Genomic DNA, 25,787 nt, shown 5'->3' with positions numbered 1-25,787 from the left:
TCTGGAGAGGGATGAGGTTCTGCATTTCTTTTTTCTTTTTTTAATTAATTAATTAGGCTGCATCGGGTCTCAGTCGTGGCACTCGGGATCTTTCATCGCGGCACGCAGGCTTGTCTCTAGTTGTGGCATGTGGGCTCCAGAGCGCGCGGGCTCAGTAGTTGCGGCACCGTGGGCTTAGCTGCCCCGCGGCCCGTGGGATCTTAGTTCCCCGACCAGGGCTCAGACCCGCGTCCCCTGCATTGGAAGGTGTATGCTTAACCACTGGACCACCAGGGAAGTCCCAGGTTCTGCATTTCTAACAGGCTCCCAGGTGGTGCTGACGCCGCCGGTCCGTGGACCCCACTTGGAGTGGTGAGGTTCCCCGGCACCGGAAGGATGCATCTCCCGTACGTTTCAACTTTCTTTCTACTGGAAAAGGAGCGCGGACTTAGGCGGGGCTTGAATCGTGTGTGTTTTCTTCATCAGTCGCTCTGTGTACTGTTGCCCTTGCTAACAGCTCTGGTCTGGACCGTTCTTCTTCTAGGATTGCCTCAAAGCCTGCCAGGAGCAGATTGAGGTGGTGCTTCTGAACAGCCTACAGCAGTACCGTCAGGACCAGGGCGACGGATCCAAGTCGGAGGACGAGCTGGACCAAGCCAGCACCCCTACAGACGTGCGGGATATTGACCTGTGAGAGGATGTCGGGCAGGCCGAATGGGAGAGAAGCGTCCAATCTGCTCTCTCCTTCTCTCTGGTTGTGTTTTGTTCTCTTATGTTTTAGGATGAAACTTAAAAAAAAAAAAAAAAAATCTGCCCCCACCTAGATCATATTGAAAGATCTTTTAGAAGTGAGAGATAAAGGTCCTATAAAAACGGAATCATTAAAAGCATTTGGTGCCTATTTGAAGTACAACAGAAGGGAATCCCGTATATATGCGAACAGTTATTGTTTGATGATATTAAAAGTCATAGTAAAATGCTTACAGGAAAACCTGCAGAGTAGCTAGCGAAAATGTATGCCTGCACTATGGGAACAAATTAGAGACTTTTTTTTTCATGTTATGAACTAGCACGTATATACCCCTGGTAGGATAATTTCGAGGAATTGCGGATGCCATTTATGGCAGGATTAGATTGCAAAGCAATGAACTCGAGAAGGAATTAGAAATAAGGAGGGACAGGACGGGGAGGGAGTTACAAAATAATCTCAGTGCGATCGAACCATTTTGGATGGAGAAGCGCCCTTGCTCCCGACCACCTGTTTGTTACTAAGTCAGGAGCGTTGCTGGGTCTCTAGTGACAACTCTTGCTGTCTACAGTAGCTGCTACCTAAAAGAGATGATGTTTTGCCCGTTGGACACAGGTGATTGGATCCTGGGGTTTCACGTTTTTCGACATCTTGCTTCTTCTTCCAAACATGGTTCGTTGCAGACACCACCCAGTTTTTATCTAAAAGGGGCAATCTAGCTACGGGCCATCCCCAAAACTCCTATGAAATGGAGGCAGATGGAGCCCGAGGGTGGGATCTGGAATGGAAACTTTTCTCCTGATGTGTTCAAGAGAGTAATGTGACCTTGGCATCCCTCATTAGGAAACAAACGAATTCTTTGGTGCTGATTGGCATGTCTGGTCCACAGGTGAGCGTTTTGGTATAAACCATTCCATTCGAAAAGCACTTTGAAAAATTGTTCCCGAGGGATAGATGGGATGGTTTATGCAAATCATGCAGAGTAGTTGCCTCCCTTCTCCTCCTGTGCCCCCTCCCCTCCTGCCCCCAGTTGGGTTGCTGTCCTGTATCTGACACTCTCTGGCATCCCCACCGGAACTCAAGACACACCCTCTTCCGCTGAAATCCCCATCACAACATTCCTAAAAACAAAGCTCTGTTACCATTTTGATGGCACAGAAGGATCTTAATTCCCACCTCTATACTCCTCCTTTGGACATGGAAAAAAACGTTATTGCTGGTGCAAAGACAGACAGCGGGTCATCAGTGTGGCATTTTGTTCCCGTTTCCGTTTTTTTGTTGATTTCATTGCAAGGTTGCATTCAGCGTACTTGAATTTTTTTTCCTCTCCACGTCTTAGAGGCATTCAGTTAGCAGAGAGGTTGAAGCACCAACTTTTTTTTTTTTTTTGCACAATTATAATTGACAGGTAATGAAGCTATTAAAATATTTGCCTTTTTAAGTAAAAATAAGAAAAAGATCAGAACAGGGCTACTTTGAAGAATTGTTTTATACACAGATTCTGCCTTGTTTCGTAGTATAAGGGTTTAAGATGGAGAAAAATCTAAGGGTCTCTTATTTTTCATTTTATTATGTTCAGTTTTTTATTATTTTTTTTTTTTGCGCTGCTAAGAAGCTAAGATCATTCATTGTTATCCACATTAACAGTACCTAGCTGTAATGTTTCACCGAGTGTGCTGCTATTTTATAAACAATTTTATAATATATTATTTTACCGCTTAAATTTCCAAGTCCTGAAGTAGATGGTTGAGATAGGAGTTCTTCGTACTGGAAAAGCCCTTCCATACATAGTTTGTTTTCTTCTGGTAGCGTATTCATGGATTTTTTTTTTTTTTTTCCTCTCTGGTCACATCCTTCAAAGACAGAGTATTCTTTACCTCAGGTTTACTGGACAAAATCAATAGCTACAAAAGAAAATGGTTCACATTTTTGTTCTCATAATACCTCACAACCGTACAGTTTCTGCTTGGGAGCCCATTAGTCAGGAAAGGCAGACGGGGGGAGGAGGCTTCAGCCCCTCCCAGGTGGAAGGTGGAGGTTTTGGCCCCAGGGTCTCACGCCCAGGGACCTCTTCCGTGGTGAAGGTCATCAGGCTTCCATTCTGACTCTGGTATCCTCATCATGATGGAAAAAATGCAATTGAACCAAGGGATTTCCCCTCCCCCGCAAGGCTGACACTTAGCACAGAGGTTGATGCAGTGGACTAGGTACCACTTGGGTACCAGCGATCAGGACACAGACTAGAGAATTCCAGCAGGCTATCTGGAGAGTCTCATCTTGCAGGCCTTTCTAAAGCAGGGCTCTCCTCTGCTTTGGGTCCTTTCTCATCTGGCACGTTTCCCCTCTCTCTGGCCCCTTCCCGGATACGGGCAGCCCCCGTTCAGGATGATCTCGGAGGGTTTCCTAGGTCTGAACCTGCAGCAGGTAGGGTTGCCACGGCAACCGCTCCCACCTGTCTGGCCTGCGGCAGGTCCTTGCTAAGTGGCACTAAATGGTTTTCAGGTTTTAGATCGTGCGTTGAATTGGCATGGTTGGAAAAATGGGTCCGATGAGTATTGGATTGGTGGTTGAAGGGAGGTAGGGAGGCTGCTTCTCTGCAGAGATGCAGTCCCAGCCGAGTCAGTCTCCCGTGAAGTGTGTTAGAAGGGTTCAGGACTTGGTGAGTTACATGACCCTGACATTCTAGGGATTCCTGGTGGGCCAGTGGGTGCTGTATTCTGAGGTTTTGGAGAGGAAGGCCAAGCAGCCTGTGTTTTATCGGGAGCACACTTTGCACAGGCCACTCTTCTGGGCCCTGAGGGGTTCCACGGGATGGAGGAATGCAAGGGCCCTAGAGTTCTTGGGAGTCTTGGAACCTAAAGAGAAAGCCAGGTACAGATCCCTTGAACAGTGACCAGCCGCTAAGCTCAGAGGGAAGCAGCACATGAGAGAACCTGACAAATAAGGAAGGAAACAGGCCAACAGACTTCGCCAGAGCCCTTCACTTTCCACTGTCCCTGGAGCCCCCAGGGGGCCACTGGGGCCTTCTGGCTTTTTCTTCTTCCCAGCCCTGGAGCCCCCAGGGGGCCACTGGGGCCTTCTGGCTTTGTCTTCTTCCCATCCTCAGGGCCTAGTGTGATGGGAGGTGTAGGGTTGCTGATGGGGAGGGTGCTAGGTAATTTAGCTTTTCTGCCTGCTCTCTCCTTAACAGAAAAGAAGGGACCCCGGCTTTGTTGAACTGGCTTGTACCCGCTCCTTGGATCTTGGTTTCCTCGGTAGGAGTTTTTGTCCCAGAGGAGTTCACTTCTCCCCGTGCATTTTTTTCTCTTTCCTCCCACTAAGAGGGTTCCAAACCTATTCTGGTCTTTCTCTACCTTGTTGTCTTTCTCTCTCTTCTTTACTTCCTCCTCTTTATGGTTTTTTCTTTTGTTTTTTTTTTTGGTTGTTTGTTTGTTTATATGTTTTTCTCCATCAGTGGGAGCTAAGTTGTTCCCCTAACCTGCCAAATTTTGTTCCTTCCCCTATTTTGGCCAAATCCTACGGGGGAAAATCCTTGTATGCCAAAAATATATGCTAAGCATAATTCAGTTCCATGCGGGTTCATAAGAGCCAAGAAGCCTGCAGGCAGGGGCAGGGGACCGATGCCTCAGCAGAATGCTCCCCCTAGGCTGAGAGAAGGGGCTTCTGTCCGGGGAGGCTGTCCTCTGGAACTGCCCCACCCCACTGAGCAGCCCACTGTGTCCCCCAGCCAGGTCCCTGTTGGTCTGTGTGCTGTAGCAGAGGCCCCGTCCGCCCTCCTTCAGCATCCAAGTCGGGCACGCGTGGCTCCGAGGGGACACCACCCCGGCTGCGGGCATCGGGGGCTTCCCTTCCGAAGGGGCCGCGGCCCGGCCCCAAGGCCGTGTCCACGCTGCCCTGGGAGCCCTGGGACTGCCGGGTTAGGACAGTAGCAGGATTGGATGACTTTCTCAAAGAGGGCAGGGGCATTTTCCCTCCACGGGCCACAGGGGGCAGGGCTGGGAGAAGAAATAGACTCGCACCTTATCTCATGTAAATAATGATTTTCTAGCTCAAGAAGAGAATATTGGTAGAGTGGAAATGGGAAGTAAGAATGGGGGGGGACATCTGAGTAAGCCAGCTGGCTTCTAAGCCAAAAGGATTCCTCTTTGTTTATCTTTGAGACAGTCCGACCCTGAGAATAGCTTTAAAAGGGAAATTAGTGCTGAGACGGTAAAGTCCCCTTCAGCCAGCCAGACGCTCTGTAGCCACGGAGCACAGTGGGCTCGGGGCAGTTCCTGTCACCCGTTTGTACAAAATAGGGCCGGGAGATTCAAGAGGACGTGTATGGCTTCCTCATCCCACTTGGCTTTTCATGATTCTGGATTCTAAATGACCCAGAACCGTCACTTCAGCCAGAACCACCGTTCTGTATCCGTGTGTCTCTGCTTTTAGACTTGGCTGGGCTGTCAGACCCGATTCTTGGCTTAGGTTTCCAGAAGCCATCGGCAAACATACACGCGCATGCTGGAGCTGCCACATTTATCCCTTTGCCTGCAGCCTACTTTGGGGAAAAAAGTGCCTTACTGACTGTAGCCATTACAGTAGCCAGTGTATTTTGACAGGTGCCTATCCTTTAAAAAAAAAAAAGTTCTCGTGGTTTCTTTTTTTTTTTTTTTTAATTGGTTGTATTTCTTACTGCTGGCCAGCTCTGAAATCCCCGGCAGATCACCAGGCCATTGGATTTTTTCCATTATGTTCATTACCATGTACCTCAGATCTCTCTCTCTCTCTCTCTCTCAGTTACAGTTTCTCGTCTTGGACTTTCTTTTATTATTATTATAATTTTTTTTTTTTTTGCTTTAAAATGAGTGTGATGCCATATCCAGTCAATTTTATTCTCTCACCATGTACTCTGTAAGAGGTGTGGGTGTTTATTTGGTCGGCATGCGAGCAAGTGCTAAAGTAGCATGATCAGTATACACGGAAGGTTTTTAGGAAGTATGGGAAGAAAAATGTTGTATTGGCCATGATGGTGACATGGTATAGTCAAGCTGCCTTTTCAGAGGTCCTATCTGTTCAGTGTTAAGTGATTTTTAAAAATAATAACCTGTTTTTCTGACTAGCTTAAAGATGGATTTGAAAATGGTTTTGGATGCAATTAGGTTATGCTATTTGGACAATAAACTCACCTTGACCTAAATTCTCTGGCTCTTTTGACTTCTTTCTTGACCAGCAATCCTCAGCGTGGAACACAGCTTTCTTGCGTCAGGACTCTGTTGGCTGCAGTTGGTGCTGGGGTAAAATGCAAATCCTAACCTGGAGGGTCATCTGTGTGTGTCATTGCAGTGCAACCAATTGATGACCTTGTTTTTTTAACTTTTGGGTCACCCGTACAACCCTCTTATAAACCAGAAGCCTCAGGCCACCTTCAGAAGGTGGGTCAGTCACTGCTGTCGTGACCAGACCTCAGATGCTAATCTTCTGATTATTGCCAGCTACTCACTCCTGGGTATGAGTATCTCCTGGCTTCCGAGGTGCCACCTCTAGATTCGGCGGGGAGGGGAGGGCGTGTCTCTGGAGAACCCAACCTCCGCAGCTTTCCCGGTTGCCTGCAGCTCTTCCCGGCTCCCACCTGATTCCTGATTCTCCCTCTCTGTATCCCTCCTGTGAGGACTGGACTACCACTGCCTTGGTGGAAGGGTGGTGAGGTAGAGCCTGGGAAAGGGGTGGGAAAGTCCACACTTAAACAAATTGCCTGTTGCTCCCCGACCTCAGCAACTCAGACCAGCCTCTTTCCCAAAAGTGATGGGTCATGCCCTTTTGATGTTACTATGAAAATTCATTTTCTCTGTAGTTCCCTGTCTTTTTCAAAGTCACTGAATGGATAAAGAAGATGTGGTACATATATGCAATGGAATATTACTCAGCCGTAAAAAAGAATGAAATAATGCCATTTACAGCAACATGGATGGACCTAGAGATTATTGTACTAAGTGAAATAAGTCACACAGAAAAAGACAAATATCATATGATAACACTTACATGTGGAATCTAAAGAAATGATACAAATGAATTTATCTACAAAACAGAAACAGAAACTCACAGACTTAGAAAACAAATTTACGGCTACCAAAGGGGAAAGGTGGTAGGGAGGGATAAATTAGGAGGTTGGGATTAACATATACGCACTACTATATATAAAACAGATAATCAACAGGGGCCTACTGTAGAGCACAGGGAACTCTACTCAATAGTCTGTAATAACCTATATGGGAAAAGAATCTGAAAAAAGAATAGATACATGTATATGTATAACTGAATCACTTTGCTGTACACCTGAAACTAACACAACATTGTAAATCAACTGTACTCCAATATAAAATTTTTTTAAATGTGAAAATAAAAGTACAAAATAAAATAAGTGAATTTCTGTGAGAGTTACACAATGAAATATTAAAGGAAATAGAGCTACAGAGACACAAAATAATAACCTAGTTCCTAAGGAAAAAAAAAAAGTCACTGAAAGCTGTTTTCCAGTTTCATTCTGACCTGAGTTGCAAGTGGGAAGATAAGTACTGGTCATGGTGCGAAAGTACAGATGAAAACATTCCCTGTTACTTCCAAGGAACTCCACTTTATAGGATGTTTCATCTTACAAGGACTCTCGAAATTCCCCTTTGTCTCCATCCCCCATTGATTTCCAGTGTTCTTGGAGAAAAGTAGGGATAACTTTTTTCTTGGGTTTCTGCCTAGTGGAGCCCGCTGGACCTCTCGGGAGTTTCCAAGGCCTCTGGTTGCCGCTCTTAACCATCCTTGGAATCCTCTTCTGCATGACCTGCTGTCCAGCCAGGTCCCTCCCTCCCTCCCCTCCTGATCTGTTCGCCCTGCAGTGTTGGTGCTGTGTCCATTAATAACACTCCAACACCGCTCCTTACAAATTCCATCCAGCAAGGCTGGATTCTCCCATCCGGGGCTACGGGTGTTGCAGGTGGGAAGGACGCTGAAGAAGCGAGTGTTCCATCCCACACAGCTGGCTCTGGGTCAGTCCAACGGCCCCTTCACAGCACACTCTCAGATCCATTTCATCTTATAAGTGGAAAACCTCAAACCTGAGACAAAAGGGCCCTTTCTGCAAGTGGAAGTTAGTGATGGAGTGGAGACTTCGAAATCCCAGGTCTTTTGTTTGTGCTCTAGTGACTAACGACTTTTCTAACGACTTTGCAGAGATCTGGGACTTTTATGTCAGGACACAGAGGTCACACCAAAATGAAAGTTCCAGTTGACTTAGTGATGTTCTCAACCTGCTGCCATGAGGCGAACATTCAGAGCTGGGTATCGCACCAGATCATTTCTGCTCTGCTCTTACAGCAGCAACGGCAACAAACATGCTGGCGTGAAGGGTCAGCACATCACAAAGAGCTGACTGGCCACAGCCAACACGCGTGTGCAGGGTCTACACTGGGCCGGCAAGGAAGAGCAGAGCAAACAAAACCCATGTCCCCTGGTTTAAGAGGCTTTCCATGGGACACAACACACACACGCCCCCAAGACTGCACGCAGCTCTGACAGCAAACGCCGATGCCCTGGGTGGCAGGGGCACTTTCCGACAAGATGGGATGGGTTCCCTCAAGCAAATGAGTTTTAGGAAAACACGTGTGGAAAGATGCAGGAGAGTTTGGAAACAGAGTTTGACTTTTTTCCAAAAATAAGGGGATGGGAAGTGATTTTAAAAGTGAAGGGAAAATATAGCTTGAAGAGCATGCATAATATAATGGATTTTAAACACCATGAACACAGATGTTATCCTCGTGAAACGGGATGAACTTGGCCACAGACGTCGATTCCCATGTACCTAATTCCTCCTGAGAAATACGTCTGGCCGTTCTGAGCTAATGGCTTGGGCCTGGGGGCCTCCTGCTGCCGTGGAGGGTCAGATCCCATCAGGTAGGCAAGCAAAACTGGGCGGCCTGAGAACACAGCAAGACAGCCCCGCTGATTTCCCTCGGACCGTGCCTCAGCATCCCACGGGAGCTTGGCGTTTACGCGTATCCAAAACACAGCTTCCATTTCATTGCTGGCGACTTGCTTTGGCTCTGGCTGGTGGCCCTGGAACTCCACCTCCTCCCTCTGGCCTTGGTGGGTGTCAACATGGAGCACTTCCTGGAAAGTCCACTAGGTGGCGCTAAGGCCACAGGCGGGAGCAACTTGCAGAGAGAAGCGGGGCAGCCAGGTGTAGGGTGGGTCCTACCTCCCGCAGGTGAGCGGGACGGCAGCTCCCTCCCCTGCACCTGTCAGCACTGCCACATCCTGACTCCACCTGGGAGGGGCTGGTGCTATTCGTGACTTCTTGCCATTCTTTTCAGTGTCTAATTCAGAGATAGAAACGGCAGCCTATAAACCAAATCCAGCCTGCGGGCGTGTTTAGTTTGACTCCCATCATGACTTACTGGCCAATATGAGATGAGAGCTTTCCTGTAAAAGTAAGGATTTTAACTCCTCTTGGGAAATACACTTCTGGCAAAAGACAGGCCTGCAAGGCAGTCAGGACTGCTGCTGTAGACAGTCTGACCCCTTCCCCTCCCCCCACCCCCCCGTGGAACCTGCTTCCCTCACTGACCTCAGCCACCTGTCCCCCAAAAAGTCTGCAGCTCTGCAGCCTGTCCCACCTCCAGCTATGAAGCAGGAACCCCATAAGCCCCAGGGGGACCAGAGCAGGCTTGGGACCCTCCCTTTACTTTTCTATCCCAACTGAAAAAGACCTGCATTCCTCATTAGGCTTTGTCATCTCTGCTCTGTTATCTCTTCATGGGCTATTAGTTATCAGGTAACCGGGAGCTGGGCCAGATTCTTGAACTTCCTTTGAGACCCCAGAGTCAGCTCACACTGAGGTCTGCATGTAGGCCAGGTTAAAGGTCAGCTTTTTCTCTGTTGCTTGTTTGTTTGGGGGGCCACTTTTAGTTCTCCTAGTACCATAATGACCCCGTAAGAAGACAAACCTGTGAGATTTTTGGATCTGTTGAAAAGTACAAATCCCAAGACTGTTTCAATCATCCCAACCATCCACAATGATGACTTCTCACCACCGCTTCTTATGCGTGGGGCTCTCGGGCACTGCTTGTTCATTCAATAAATGAGGGCTGGTTATGTGCCGGGCATCCTGCACCAAACACCCCATTCGACAAATGTTTCTCTGGCACCTAGTTTTCCAGGTACGATGTCTTTGCACTCCCTGCAGAAAAAGACAAGGAGTCACAGGACGGCTGCTATTTCATGCAGTGGTAAAGAACACAAGTGCCTGCTCTGGGATCCCCTCTTCCCCCCCCCCTGCCCCTCCCACCCCTGGACCACCCACTGGCTGTGTAACCTCGGGCATCACTGAGCCCCTCCATGACTCGGTTTCTTCATCTTTGAAATGGGATCCAACGCTCACAGTACCTCCTGAGTTACTCATTTTAACACGTCCACAGTGCCTGGCACAGAGCCAGAGCTTGATAAATATTAGCTATTGTCAAGGCTGAAGCGGAGTGTGATAAACTGGTGCAGCCACTATGGAGAACAGTATGGCGTGTCCTTAAAAAACTAAAAATAGAGCTACCATACGACCCAGCAATCCCACTCCTGGGCATATATCTGGAGAAAAACATGGTCCAAAAGGATACATGCACCCCAACGTTCATTGCAGTGCTGTTTACAAGAGCCAAGACATGGAAGCAACCTAAATGTCCATCAACAGAGAAATGGATAAAGAAGATGTGGTACATATATACAACGGAATATTACTGAGCCATAAAAAGGAACGAAATTGGGTCATTTGTAGAGACGTGGATGGACCTAGAGATTGTCATACTGAGTGAAGTAAGTCAGACAGAGAAAGAGAAATATCATGTGATATCGCTTATATGTGGACTCTAAAAAGAAATGATACAAATGAACGTATTTACAAAACAGAAGTGGACTCACAGACTTAGAGAGTGAACTTATGGTTAACAGCGGGGGAAGGGTTCAGGGAAGGGATAGGGAGTTTGGGATTGACATGTACACACTGCTAGATTTAAAAAGGATAACCAACAAGGACCTACCGTATAGCACAGGGAACTCTGCTCAGTGTTATGTGGCAGCCTGGATGAGAGGGGATTCTGGGGGAGAATGGATACATGTATATGTATGACTGAGTCACTTTGCTGTGCACCTGAAACTGTCACAACATTGTTAATCGGCTATACGCCAATATAAAATAAAAAGTTAAAAAATAAATAACTAAAGCGGAGTGTGAGAGAGGCACCTAATTCAGTCTTTTCAAAAGTTCATTTTCCAGACAGGTATCGATGGTTTAGCCACTCAGTACCTCCAGCTTAAGCTCTGAGATGAGGGAGAATTCTTAGCAGCTAAGTGCAATCTTCAAAGAGCTTTCACAAGCGTCTCATGACCCTCACGATCCCCGATGAATCTGACACCTCGTCTTGTCGCCGAGTGACTCGCGGGACACACAGCCTGCAGCAAGGGTCAGGCTCGGACTGGGACCCAGAGGTGGCTGACTTCTAGCGCTCTGCATCTTCCGCCACGTTGCGCGGCTCTGTCTCCACCTCCACCTCGCAGGAAGGCTTCCCTCCTCCAGGCAAATGTTCCAAAGGAAGGGTTCTCTTCCTTTACAGTCAGCAAGGAGCAACCAGAGGGCCTCCCAATCCCACGGCCGGATGGAGGGCTGTTGGAGAGACGAGGCTCGGCCAGCAGCACCCCGAGGATGGAGGCCAGTCTCTCTAGACCCTTTACTGGTCATCTGGTGGGGAGGGGGGGGTCCCTAAAACGTCTCAGCCAATACACACAATTTCAACGAGGCCCCCGTCTAACTTGTGTTGCACACGTTACCATTTGCACCAACAAAATCTATTTCCTGAAATTCAGGATGCTAATTAAGTATCCATTGCAATCGAAATGCAGATAGAAGTTCCTGTGGACTATGGTTCTCCTGATTAGGACACCAGTGCCCCACCCTTAGAACCAGTGCACCACCCTTAGAACCAGTGCCCCATCCTTAGAACCAGTGCAGCACCCTTAGAACCAGTGCCCCACCCTTAGAACCAGTGCCCCACCCTTAGAACCAGTGCCCCACCCTTAGAACCAGTGCCCCACCCTTAGAACGAGTGCCCCACCCTTAGAACCAGTGCGCCACCCTTAGAACCAGTGCCCCACCCTTAGAACCAGTGCCCCACCCTTAGAACCAGTGCCCCACCCTTAGAACGAGTGCCCCACCCTTAGAACCAGTGCGCCACCCTTAGAACCAGTGCCCCACCCTTAGAACCAGTGCCCCACCCTTAGAACGAGTGCCCCACCCTTAGAACCAGTGCACCACCCTTAGAACCAGTGCCCCACCCTTAGAACCAGTGCCCCACCCTTAGAACGAGTGCCCCACCCTTAGAACCAGTGCCCCACCCTTAGAACGAGTGCCCCACCCTTAGAACCAGTGCGCCACCCTTAGAACCAGTGCCCCACCCTTAGAACCAGTGCCCCACCCTTAGAACCAGTGCACCACCCTTAGAACCAGTGCCCCACCCTTAGAACCAGTGCCCCACCCTTAGAACGAGTGCCCCACCCTTAGAACCAGTGCGCCACCCTTAGAACCAGTGCCCCACCCTTAGAACCAGTGCACCACCCTTAGAACCAGTGCCCCACCCTTAGAACGAGTGCCCCACCCTTAGAACCAGTGCACCACCCTTAGAACCAGTGCCCCACCCTTAGAACGAGTGCCCCACCCTTAGAACCAGTGCGCCACCCTTAGAACCAGTGCCCCACCCTTAGAACCAGTGCCCCACCCTTAGAACGAGTGCCCCACCCTTAGAACCAGTGTGCCACCCTTAGAACCAGTGCCCCACCCTTAGAACCAGTGCCCCACCCTTAGAACCAGTGCACCACCCTTAGAACCAGTGCCCCACCCTTAGAACGAGTGCCCCACCCTTAGAACCAGTGCGCCACCCTTAGAACCAGTGCCCCACCCTTAGAACCAGTGCCCCACCCTTAGAACGAGTGCCCCACCCTTAGAACCAGTGCGCCACCCTTAGAACCAGTGCACCACCCTTAGAACCAGTGCACCACCCTTAGAACCAGTGCCCCATCCTTAGAACCAGTGCCCCACCCTTAGAACCAGTGCACCACCCTTAGAACCAGTGCACCACCCTTAGAACCAGTGCCCCACCCTTAGAACGAGTGCCCCACCCTTAGAACCAGTGTGCCACCCTTAGAACCAGTGCCCCACCCTTAGAACCAGTGTGCCACCCTTAGAACGAGTGCCCCACCCTTAGAACCAGTGCGCCACCCTTAGAACCAGTGCCCCACCCTTAGAACCAGTGCCCCACCCTTAGAACCAGTGCACCACCCTTAGAACCAGTGCCCCATCCTTAGAACCAGTGCCCCACCCTTAGAACCAGTGCCCCACCCTTAGACTGTCCATTCTTGATTAGAATGTGCTCCAGACTGAACGTTTGTGTCCCCCCGAAGTCATAGGTTGGAACCTACTTCCCAGTGAGATGGTATCTGGAGGTGGGGCCTTTGGGGGATAATTACGTCCTGAGGGTGGAGCCCCATGAAGGGGATGAGTGCTCTTATAAGAAGCAGCCAGAAGCCTAGCTGTCTCTTCTCCCTCTGCCGTGTGAGGAGGACACAGTGAGAAGTCGGCAGTCTGCAGCCAGAATCGGGCTCTCACTAGAGCCCGACCGTGCTGACACCCTGATCTCAGACTTCCAGCCTCCAGAGCTGTGAGAAATAAATATTGGCTGTTAAAGCCCCCAGGTCTGCGGTCTTCTGTTACAGCAGTGCCAGGTGGCTAAGGCAGAATGGTTGTAGCATCTGGGTTATAACTTACCGAAATCACACACATGGGCTGCATATTCCAAAATATTTTAAAGAAAGTTGCAAACACTGTAACTGTGATTTTCTTCTGGATGTAAAAGAAACATTCTGCTGCTCCCACGCTATGCTGGGGCCTGTAGCCAAAAGATTACCCCAGACTCTGTCTAAGGCTCTGCAAAGCCACTGCTTCTGTGGGGTCTCGCCACCTCCAGGGGCGCTCTGCCTGGGAAGGGGCAGGGGTTCTGCTCTCCTACCAAACCCCCAAACGTATGTCACTTAAAAAAATCGTATCTTGGGACTTCCCTGGTGGCTCAGTGGTTAAGAATCCGCCTGCCAATGCAGGGGACACAGGTTTGAGCCCTGGTCCGGGAAGATCTCACATGTCACGGAGCAACTAAGCCCGTGCGCCACAACTACTGAGCTGCACTCTAGAGCCCGCGAGCCACAACTACTGAGCCCACGTTCCGCAACTGCTGAAGCTCGCATGCCTAGAGCCTGTGCTCCGCAACAAAAGAAGCCACCGCATTGAGAAGCCCACGCACCGGAACGAAGAGTAGCCCCCGCTCGCCACAACGCCACAAATAGAGAGAGCCCGCGTACAGCAAAGAAGACCCAATGGAGCCAAAAAAAAAAAAAAATCACATCTTTAGTTGGTCCTTATTCCTCAGGGACCCCACCAATATCTCTGCTCCCATCATTTCCCCTCCCCCAACAGTCCAGAGAATCTTTCTGGTCCAGGGATCAGGGAAGACCTCATCACAGTCTCTCAAAACTTTGCTCATGTCAAGATTACTTTCTTTATCCTCCAGGTGGTCATTTCCCTGGCTCTCTGTCACCTTCCCTTCCCTGAAAAGGGGACACAGGATAAAGGGCCAAAAATGCAAGGGAAAAATGCTGGAGGAAATACACTGGTACTGTTTCAAAAAATATATCCTACCATGGATACAATAACCTGAACCCTGCAAGGGCTCCCTGCTGTTCTCAGCAAAGGGTTGCCCAGCAACGGAGGTGTTAACGTGGGGAGAGAGCTCTTGGCTTGTGCAGTTTTCCATTCGTGGCTGGGCTTAATGAGTCTGGATACCTTGGTCAGTACCTTCCTGGAAAGTCTTGACACCTCAGATGTTCTGACAGCAAATCATTCACTTCTGTCTTACATACATCCCTATAGATCAGAATGAACAGTCTACAGAAGGTTTGCTTCGATAGGGCACTTCCTATGGCTTTACTTGCTTCACACCCTACATCTTTCCAGATACTAGGACCAGGAGAACAGGAGTCCAGGGTTTTCCTTAGCACTCTGTCAGGTGTCTGGGGGGGATCCTCCCAATCAATACCCCCCAATGCTTGCTATCTGTCTGGAGTGTTACTGACAGTATTGTACATTTATCTGTTACATAAAAATTGTCACAAATATGGTGACAGGGAAAGTCAGGATGCCACAGTGGAGAGGGAATTTCACTTAAGCAAGAAGATCTGTGTTTGAATCCCAGGGCTGCTGCTTGTTAGCTGTAAAGTGGGAAAACTTGCTGGATTATTAAAAAGATTAAATGAGGTAGTCTATGTACAGCGCCTAATACATTGGAAGCTTCAACAAGAATCTGAATATAGTCCTTCCACGTCCACAGGTTCAACCGAAGATTGAAAATGTTCGAGAAAAAATTCCAGAAAGTTCCAAAAAGCAAAGCCTGAATCTGCAGAGCGCTGGCAACTATTTCCATAGCCTTTACATTGCATTAGGTATTCTAAGTAAACTAGTGATGATTCAAAGTACACAGGAGGATGTGCAAAGGTGACATGCAAATACTGTGCCACTGTATATAAGGGACTTGGACATCCACGGATTGTGGTATCCAAGGAAGGTCCTGGAAACAATTCCCAGCAGACACTGACTGTATATGCAAACACATCAAGTACCTTGTTAATTATTTTTTAAGGCGTTATCAATGCAAATGTTAATTTTCCAAAAAGGCAGGGGTGGCGGGGGGTAGTGTTTTCCTGTGGATCCTGATGGAGGAGACGGCTCTCATCCACAGCACGTGAAGCATTTACAACTATGGAAGTTGTAAATGCTTATGAAACCATAAGCATTTACAACTTCCACAGTATCCCCTTCATTCTGCTGCCATTCTTCCAAATAGCAATGAACCTGGGCTTAGGGGAAGTTCTTTTCCCCACTAAGTGACAGGCTATAAGGCAAGGCATGAAAAGGGATTATTGGATACATGTATTCAGATAAAAGGGAGGTCCCCAGAAGCAGGCTGACAAGGCCTCCTTCGACTGCCCATCAGTAGAAAAGCTGTCTGACTGGCAGATATGTTTTTTTGGAACCAGCAATCATGGGGAACTCTGGGTGACAGATGTCAGGTGCTGGCAGAGTGGCTGCCAGAACAAATCTCTGTCCACCTTCAGACATCAAGCTGCTGGAGGACCGGGCACAGTTGGACTGGCTTGGATCACTGCTCACATTGTTATTTCTCAGTCGCTGGACAGACAGATGGTTTACCGTGTATTTGTGATTTTTTTGTTGGCCTAGAAATTCTGTTCTTCCATCAGGGTACAGCATGTAATCAATTATGACAGTGGGTGGTGTAAGAAAATCCCTGCCAATAAAAGTCCAAGACCTTCTCTTTTATTAAATTTGCATAAACCACTACAATTTCCAACTTAAAAGCAATAACAGGAAAAAGCAAAGTTGTGGGGTTAGAAATAACTTGGGTAATTGCAAAACCACAATTCTCAGTTGGGCCTGAAGACTCTTGTTAGTTTATACTAATACCTGATGTCTGTTTTGTCTGTCCATTTTTAGTCTTAAAACCTTCTTGTCTCTATTCTGATGAGTCTTAACGAATTTCATGTTAGAATCGTAATATAACAATCGTGTAAACAGAACAAATACCAGGAGCACACATACCCACCAACTCAGATTTCTTTTTGAATATTCAGAGTTTTACTCTATTAAGTGCTTTTACGTTAGAACTTTGGCCTGCCTCAGTACATATGCGTGACCACATACATACAACAATAAATGCGTTCTCCCCTATCCGCCCTTTGGGTAATTTTCTTTATGAAAAAATCTTAATTATACGCATACAGCTGAAAAGTTCTCTAACAGTAGAATAGCAGAAGCATTTTTAACATTATAAATATCACCTAGACAAACCCCTGACACAACCTATACGTTTCTTCTTATCTTGTTATAATGTATGTGTCTTTTCTTATAAAATCAGGCTCATAGTGAATAGTTTTCTATCTTACTTTTTTCCTTTTTTTTTTTTTTCCATTTAACCACTTACCAGTATCATTAGATATTCTTTAGGAACATGATTTCTATGGATGACAAATATTGATTGGGCTTCTACAATGTGACTGTCACCATTCCAGGCACTAAAGACGTATAAGAGAACAAGAGAGTCCCTTCCTTCAAAAAAACCTACATTCCGGCAGAGAGAGACAGGCAATAAACCTGTGAAAACAGTAAACAGATGATATAATTTCAGACCTAAGTGCTAAGTGCTCTAAGATAGGGTAACACATGGTGAGTGGGCAGGGACTGGAAAGAAGGCCTTAACTTCTGAGTTAAGATCTGAAGGCTAGAAGGCGGTAGCCATGCAAATATCTTGGGAAAGGGCTTTGTCTGCAGAAGGAACTGAAAATGCAAAGGCCCTGAGGCAGGAATGAGCATGACGTGGTCCAGGAACAGAGGGAACCCCTTATGGCTGGAGCTCGGTGAAGAGGGGCCGTGAGGAGGGAAATGGGACCAGAGACCCAGAGAGAGGCCAAGTCACCTAGACCTTGGAGGAGCTGGGACTTCAGTGGCAAAGAGAATCCGTGAGAGAATTTTCCAGCAGGGGGGTGACATGAGATGATTACAGAGCTATCGCTTTACTGGCTGAGGAGGGGATGGTTTATGGGGTACAAGAGTGCAGGCAGCAGAGCTATGCCAACAGACTCTCCAGACAAGCTATGTTAACAGTCGTTCACACAAGAGATGATGGACGGTTAGTGGAGGACGTAGGAAAGCCACAAAGAGAAGTGGTGGATTCAAGACATAATTTGGTGAGAGAGCCCCCAGAAACTTCTTTTTTAGGTTTTAAATTCCTCCCTCCCTCCCTCCCTTCCTTTTCTTTCTTCTTGAAGATTTGAACAACACAATTAACAAGCTTTCTTTCTTCTTGAAGATTTGAACAACACAGTTAACAACACAATTATTTCAGACACATATAGAACTCTGCACCATATAATGAGTGAGTCCACATTCTTCACAAACATACGTGAAACATTTACACCACAGGACTGGGGACAAATTCATGGAACAAGTCTCTGCAAATTTCAAAGACGTGTATCTTTAAAGATCTTTGAAGTCCTGGAGATTTAAGACTATATGTATTTTAGTCTTACTATCAGAATGAGGAAAAACCTTCAGTTTAAAAATATATATTTATAAACGAGAAGAACAGAAATTTCACTGACTCTGATTAACCAACAGGCCAACGTTTGGTCGCAGTGGAATTATTTTCAGCCCCGATTCTATTGTTGAAAGCATTTAAATGCCCGGGAAATGGACTCCCACCCTCACTCGCCTCCCCCAGCCCACGTTCCAGGTAGAGCAGGTATTTTCACACTTGGCTCATCCTCAGTGAAGACTGGGATTAAATCTTTATTTGAAAATAAAAGCAAAAGCCCAGCACTCGCTGTACTATTGAACCTACAGAAATCTGTGATGACACTGATGGGGAATGTAAGGCCACAGTGAAGAGTCAGGATTATGTGAGCCATGGTAGAGGTACTGCCACTTACTGAGATGAGAGCAGTGAGCAGCCTTTCGAGGCAAAACTCAAAGGTTCTGCATGGATAAAGTTAGCCTGAGATGTCTCTACTAGAGATCCCAGGGAAGATGCTGAGCAGGTCACTGGATAAATGAATGAGCAGAGGAGAGAGCAGCCAAGATGGCAGAGCAGGAAGACCCCGAGCTCACCTCCTCCCAGGAGCACACCAACACTACAACTATTTACAGAGCAACTACTGATGAGGAAGATAGGAAGACTAGATCTTCTACAACGGAAGATTTTAAAAAGGAACCAGAACAAAATGGGTAGGAGGGGCAGAGATGTAGTATAGTCAAGACCTATACACCTGTGAGGGAGTGACCCACAAACCAGAGGATAATTACAATCGCAGAGCTTCTCCCCAAGGAGTGAGTGGTTTGAGCCCCACATCGGGATCCCCAGCCCAGGGTTCCTGCACCAGGAAGACAAGGCCCCAGAATGTTTGGGGACACAGACAATGGCAGCAGCCATTCTGGGGAGCTTGTTCTACCACATGGGCACTGGTGCTGGCAGTTGCCATTCTGGAATCCTCCCTTGAGTTTATTAGCGTTGGGACTCAACCACACCCACCAGCCTGCAGGCAACAGTATTGGGATGCCTCAGGCCAAGCAGCTAGCTGGGTGTCAACACCAGCCCCAGGAACCCTGGGCCCTGCAGCCAGAGATCCTTGGACCTGGCTCCACCCACCAGCAGGTCAACACAGAGTTCTGGAATCCCAGGTCCTACAGCCAGAGACTCTAGGACCTATCTTCCTCAAACTATTCCAAAAAATTGCAGAGGAAGGAATGCTTCTGAACTCATTCTATGAGGCCAGTATCACCCTGATACCAAAACCAGAAAAAGATATCACAGAAAAAAAAAGAAAAAAGAAAATTACAGGCCAATATCACTGATGAACAGAGATGCAAAAATCCTCAAGAAAATATTAGCAAACTGAATTCGACAATACATTAAAAGGATCATAAACCATGATCAAGTGGGATTTATCCCAGGGATGCAAGGGTGGTTCAATATCCACAAACCAATTGATGTGACACACATTACAAATTGAAGAATAAAAATCATATCATCATCTCAATAGGCGCAGAAAAAGCTTTTGACAAAGTTCAACATCAATTCATGATAAAAACTCTCAACAAAGTGGGTATAGAGGGAACATACCTCAACATTTAATAAAAGCCATATATGATAAGCCCACATTTAACATCATACTCCAGGAAAAGCTGAAAGCATTTCGTCTAAGATCAGGAAGAAGACAAGGATGCCCACTCTTGACACTTTTATTCAACATAGTATTGAAAGCCTCAGCCATAGCAGTCAGACAAGAAAAAGCAATAAAGTGAACCCAAATTGGAAAGGAGAAGGTAAAACTGTCACTGTTTGCAGATGACATGATACTATACATAGAAAATCCTAAAGACACCACCAAAAAACTACTAGAGATCATTGACGAATTCAGTAAAGTTGCAGGATACAAAACTAATATACAGAAATCTATTGCATTTCTATACACTAAAAATGAACTATCAGAAAGAGAAATTAAGGAAACAATTCCACTTACCATTGCATCAAAATGAATAAAATAACTAGGAATAAATCTAACTAAGGAGGTAAAAGACCTGTACTCGGAAAACTGTAAGACACTGATGAAAGAAATTGAAGACAACGTAGACAGATGGAAAGATACACTGTGTCCATGAACTGGAAGAATTAATATTGTTAAAATGATCATACTACCCAAGGCAATCTACAGATTCAATGCAATCCATATCAAAATACCAATGGCATTTTTTCACAGATCTGGAAGAAATCATTCTAAAATTTGTATTGAATCACAAAAGACCCTGAATAGCCAAACAATCTTGAGAAAGAAGAACAAAGCTGAAGGTATTATGCTCCCTGATTTCAAACTATACTACAAAGCATGAGTAATCAAAACAGTATGATCTGGCACAAAAACACACACAGAGATCAATGGAACAGAACAGAGAGCACAGAAATGAACCCATACTTATATACACAATTAATCTATGACAAAGGAGGCAAGAATAGACAATGGGAAAAAGACAGCCTCTTCAATAAATGGTGTTGGGTAAACTGAACTGCTACATGCAAAAGCAGCAAACTGGACTGTTCCCTCCTACCATGCACAAGAATAAATTCAAAATGGATTAAATATACAGCTTAATTATACGACCTGAAGCCATAAAACTTCTAGAAGAAAACATAGGCAGTAAGCTATTTGATATCAGTCTCAGTAATATTTTTTATTTTTTATTATTATTTTTTAATGGCATTTATTTGAAACACATTTTTTTTAAGTTTACATATTTATTTTTTTAGCCTGTGCCAGGTCTTAGTTGCGACATACGGGACCTTCATTGCAGCACGTGGGATCTTTTTTTTCGTTGCAGCATGAGGACTTCTTAGTTGCGGCATGCAGACTCCTTAGTTGTGGCATGTAAACTCTTAGTTGCGGCATGCATGTGGGATCTAGTTCCCCAACCAGGGATTGAACCTGGGCCCCCTGCATTGAGAGGGTGGAGTCTTACCCACTGGACCACCAGGGAAGTCCCATATTTTTTAGATATGTCTCCTCAGGAAAGGGAAACAAAAGCAAAAATAAACAAATAGGACTACATTAAACTAAAAAGCTTTTGCACAGCAAAGGAAACTATAAACAAAATGAAAAAGGACACCTACTGAATGGGAAAAGATATTTGCCAATGATATATCCGATAGTGGGTTAATGTCCAAAATACAGAAAGAACTCATAAAACTCAACATCAAAAAAAAAACAACACCCCAAACAACCTGATTAAAATATGCAGAGTATCTGAATAGACATTTTTTCCAAAGAAGACATACAGGCCCATGAAAAGATGCTCAACATCACTAATCATCAGGGAAATGCAAATCAAAACCACAATGAGATATCACCTCACACCTGTCAGAATGGCTGTTATCAAAAAGATGACAAGTGTTGGTGAGGATGTGGAGAAAAGGGAACCCTCCTACACTGTTAGTGTGATGTAAATTGGTGCAGCCACTATGGAAAACAGTATGGAGGTTCCTCAAAAGACTACAAATAAACCACCATAAGATCCAGCAACTCCACTGCTGGGTATACATCCGAAGAAAATGAAAACACTTATTTGAAAAGATACATGCACCCCAATGTTCATAGGAGCACTGTTTACAATAGGCAAAATATGGAAGCAACTCAAGTGCCCATCAATAGATGAATGGATAAAAAAAAATGTAATAAACATACACACACACACACACACACACGCACGCGTGCATTGGAATACTACTCAACCATAAAAAAGAATGAAATCTTGCCATTTGCAACAACATAGATGGACCTAGAGGATATTATGCTAATTGAAATAAGTCAGACAGAGAAAGACAAATACTGTATGATTTCACTTATATCTGGAATATAAAAAAACCCAATGAACAAACATAACAAAACAGAAACACATTTATAGATACAGAGAACAAACTGGTGGTTACCAGTGGGGAAGGGGATGCTGGGAGGAAAGACATAGGTGAGGGAGATTAAGAGGTATAAACTTCCAGTTGCAAAATAAATGATTCATGGGTATAAAATGTACAGTGAGGGGGGACTTCCTTGGTGGCCCCGTGGATAAGACTCTGTGTTCGCAATGCAGGGGGCTGGGGTTCGATCCCTGATCAAGGAACTACATCCCAAATGCATGCTGCAACTAAGAGTTCGCATGCCACAACTAAGGAGCCTGCCTGCTGCAACTAAGACCGGTGCTACCAAATAAATAAATATATTTTTTAAATGTATGGTGTGGCGAATATAGGTGATGACATGTTTAACCACTTACCTTGGTGATCACTTTGAAATGTACAGAAATATGGAATCACTATGTTGCGTAACAGGAACTAACGTAGAGTTTTAGGTCAATTATACTTCAAAAACAAACAACAAACTCATAGAAAAAGGAGATCAGATTTGTGATTACTAGAGCCGGGGGGCGGGTAGGGGAGGGAGAATTGGATGAAGGCAGTCCAAAGGTACAAACTTCCAGTTATAAGATTAAATACTAGTGATGTAGCGTACAACGGGATGAAGATAATGAACACAGCTGTGTTATATACGAAAGTTAAGAGAGTAAATCCTAAGAGTTCTCATCACAAGAAAAACATTTTTTTCTTTTTCTTTAATTTTGTGTCTGCAAGATGATGTTCACCAAACTTCTTGTGACAGTCACTTCATGACGTATGTAAGTCACATCGTTATGTTATACACCTTAAACTTACACAGTGCTGCATGTCAGTAAAATTGGAAGAAGAAAAAATGAATAAGGAGATCAGGGGAAAGTTGCAGGCCAGAGACACAAATAAGATCTAAACATTGGGTGAGGTCACCTGGGAGACTCGGACATGCACGGTCCGTACGGCATTGTCCGCACACTAAACATTTATGTGTTCCCCCGCACTCCCCATCACCTTTGCAGTTAGCTGGGTCGTGTGAGTAGCTCTGGACAGTGAATGGAGGAAGTGCCTAAGAACTGGTTCAAGACCCTCAATTGTCCTCATTTCCTGCCACAGTTATCATGAATCCACGTACTAAAGTCATTGTTAACTCCAGTCCCTGAGGGAATTTGCGGAGTAAATTCACAAATTTAGTCCATGTCACACACGTAGCATGAGAGAGAAATAAACTTTTATGTGGTAATGGAAATTTCAGGACGGATCTGTTACCTCAGCATAACTTGGCCTGTCCTGACTAATTCAGAATTCCATCATATGAGCTGCCACAACAAAGCATCCTCTTATGTGATTTGATATGTTTTCAACAAAAGTATAGCAGTGGTTATTTCTGGCTTCTGTCTAAACAACATTTAAATGAACTCCTTGTTCATTTTATAAGCTGAAGGGTAATCTCTGAACGGTTGAGTGAATAATGCAGGATAACGTCCATTCTTTCAAAGATCCTCATTTCTCAACTGTTTTCTCCTGATCGTTAAAGTTTACGAAAACATCGTTTTTATACACAGCTCTTGGATAATTAAAAAAGTAATATTGATGCTTTATAATTTTTTAAATTTCTCCAAAGACAATTCTCTCCCCTTATATCAGCTAATTTTTTAGATGTTTGATTCATTTGACAAATTGACGATAAAAGAGATTCCTCATTCATTCATTTCACAAATTTTAATTGAGCCCCTACTTTGTTCTAAACATTTTGATAGGAGCCAGGGAAATAAGGAAAAGATCCAGTACTTACCCTCATAGTTATGGTTTTGATACCACCTGGAGCATTACCTACGGCCAAACTCAGTTCTGAGATCCTGAGAGATGGGAAATTAGTTAATCTCTATGTGCCTTAATATCTTCATCTGTAAAATGGAAATAGTAACTCATTCCCTCCAGAGATATTGCAGTAATAAAATGAGACAAAGTGGAAGGCTATTTTTAGTTACATTTATAAATGCACTCAGACCATCTTAACACAAAGGGGTTTTATTGGAAAAACCAGAATCTACAAGGTACTTGGTGCTTGGGCAGCTGGAAGGAGGAAGTAAGGACCAGGTGGTCTCTGCATTGCTCACTGTGTCTTCTTTCTGTCTGTCTACTCAGTTTCCCCACTATCTTTGCTTGCTCTTACCTTCTACTCTGTAATTTTGCTTTCAAGCTTGTATTGCTGGTGGTTTCCGTTTCTTCATAGCTTCAGTCTACACACTCCCTTGGGCTCTGTCTCCATGCTTTCTTTCTTCTTTAGCCCTCACAGATAACTACCTTTAATTTTTCAGTTCAAATTTCCAGAAGAATCTGTTGGACCGATTTGTTCATTCAGGCATTCAGAACACATACATGGAGTATCTACTAAGGACAGGCAGTGGACGCCCATGGTAATCCCTACCCCCTGTTAGGACCCTCTGAATGATCCCTCCATCCTCATCCTGAAGATGGACTCTTTCCCTGGGACCTTGTTAGAGGTGCTGAATTTGGCCCCCACTCCAGATCTACTGAATCAGGATCTACATTTTAACAAAATCCCCAGGTGATCCGTGTGCACAGTTCAAGTTTGAGAAGCACTGCTTTAAACTTCTAGCTCAAAACTGGCTGCACACTGGAAACAGCTGGAGATTTAAAAAATTACTGATGCCTGGGTCCCTCGCACAGAGATTCCTTTTTAATTTTTCTGGGGTGCAGCCTGGCATTCAGAAAATCCTAGATGATTCCAATGTGCAGGTAGGTTTGAAAATCTCTGAACTAGTCCTGAGTCACCACAATCAGCTGTGAACCTGGACAAACTGCTTAGTTTCTCTCAAGGCTAGATTTCTCATCTCTTAAGTGAAGATAACCTGTGGACCTCAGAGTTGTTCTGAGGGTCCCATCTTCTCTTATACAATTGGGGATTTAAGGAAACAAATGCATTATTAAATATGAGAATATAAGTAAAAACGCATGGAAGACAATTGTAAAGCTTACATCATTACACTCTACCTGTATCATGGCCGAGTACCGTTATTCCATCTTACCTATCACGTAATGGAGGGTTAAAGAGGTTAAGTAACTGTCTCAAGGCCCTGAAGGCTGTTAAAGAGAAATTATTCACCAGATCCTCTTTAAAAACCGGCGGGGAAGACTTTACTCCAGACTACTGCGATGGGGGAGACAGACTGCATGCAACTCGGAACACAACAGGGACCAATGGAGATTTACAGCCAGGGGCCAGGGTGAAGGAGAGAACGGAAAAAAATGACCAAGACGAACTTGGTGAGATATTGGGGGGTAGAGGGGCGGGTGGGACGAGGAACGTGATTAGAAATCGAGAGTGGAGGAAGAGGAGCTTGATTAGATACCAAGGGTGGAGGGGGGCTCTCGATCGAGTGGCTTCGCAGGATTCTCTGGTAAAATCAGGCTCAGCAGGCCAAGCACGAGGCCTCGTCTACACGAGGGCTCCAAAGGACCAGGCCAGAGTTTGCTCCCGGAGCGGGTCAGTCTAGGCGGAGTTGGGGGCTCAAGCCGGGCGAGTCTAAGCGCGCAGACCCTGCTGACCCTACACCCCCAAAGTGCCGGGGGTTAACGCAAACCTCATTGGACCGAACGTGTCTGGCGCTGTACACCCACGAAGCAGGACTGCTGGCTGCACTCCAGCTTCCAATCAGACCAACCCCAATCGGAGCGGCGACCCCTCAGTCGTTCGTAGCCTCCAGGACCGGATTTCCCCGGGCACGCCCCGCCTCCCGGCCCGGGTTGGGGCTGCCGCACCTGCCGCGCACCAATCACGGGCCGGCGCGCAGGGGCGCACGCGCCACGACCGTGGGCGGGGCCTCGCCGCGCATCAGTCTCCGCGACCTGCCGGCCCCCGGCCGCCCTGATTGGCCGTCCGGGGGTGACGTGGCGGCCGCCTCGGCCTATGGCAG

General features: G+C 46.1%; 1 protein-coding gene and 1 long non-coding RNA gene across 2 annotated transcripts in view; one reads left to right on the top strand and one right to left on the bottom strand.

Annotated features, from left to right (window-relative positions):
• Window positions 1-5,906, top strand: part of CCND2 (cyclin D2) — a 28,079-nt gene extending 22,173 nt beyond the window's left edge. The window contains exon 5 of the mRNA XM_007170213.2: window positions 524-5,906. Within this exon, the coding sequence (XP_007170275.1) occupies window positions 524-673 (150 nt within the window). The 3' untranslated portion in view covers window positions 674-5,906. The remainder of the gene's footprint in view (window positions 1-523) is intronic.
• Window positions 5,907-7,579: 1,673 nt separating this feature from the next.
• Window positions 7,580-25,571, bottom strand: LOC130709174 (uncharacterized). Its single transcript, XR_009009654.1, has 3 exons — window positions 25,455-25,571; window positions 9,703-9,935; window positions 7,580-9,178 (listed from the first exon to the last, which is right to left on the bottom strand). It is a non-coding gene; the product is annotated as an uncharacterized LOC130709174 (long non-coding RNA).
• Window positions 25,572-25,787: the final 216 nt, after the last annotated feature.

Source organism: Balaenoptera acutorostrata, chromosome 11 (genome assembly GCF_949987535.1).
Source record: "Balaenoptera acutorostrata chromosome 11, mBalAcu1.1, whole genome shotgun sequence".
Classification (NCBI taxonomy): Eukaryota; Metazoa; Chordata; class Mammalia; order Artiodactyla; family Balaenopteridae; genus Balaenoptera; species Balaenoptera acutorostrata.
Note: the sequence above shows the minus strand (reverse complement) of the source record. Positions and strands in the feature narration are given on the sequence as shown.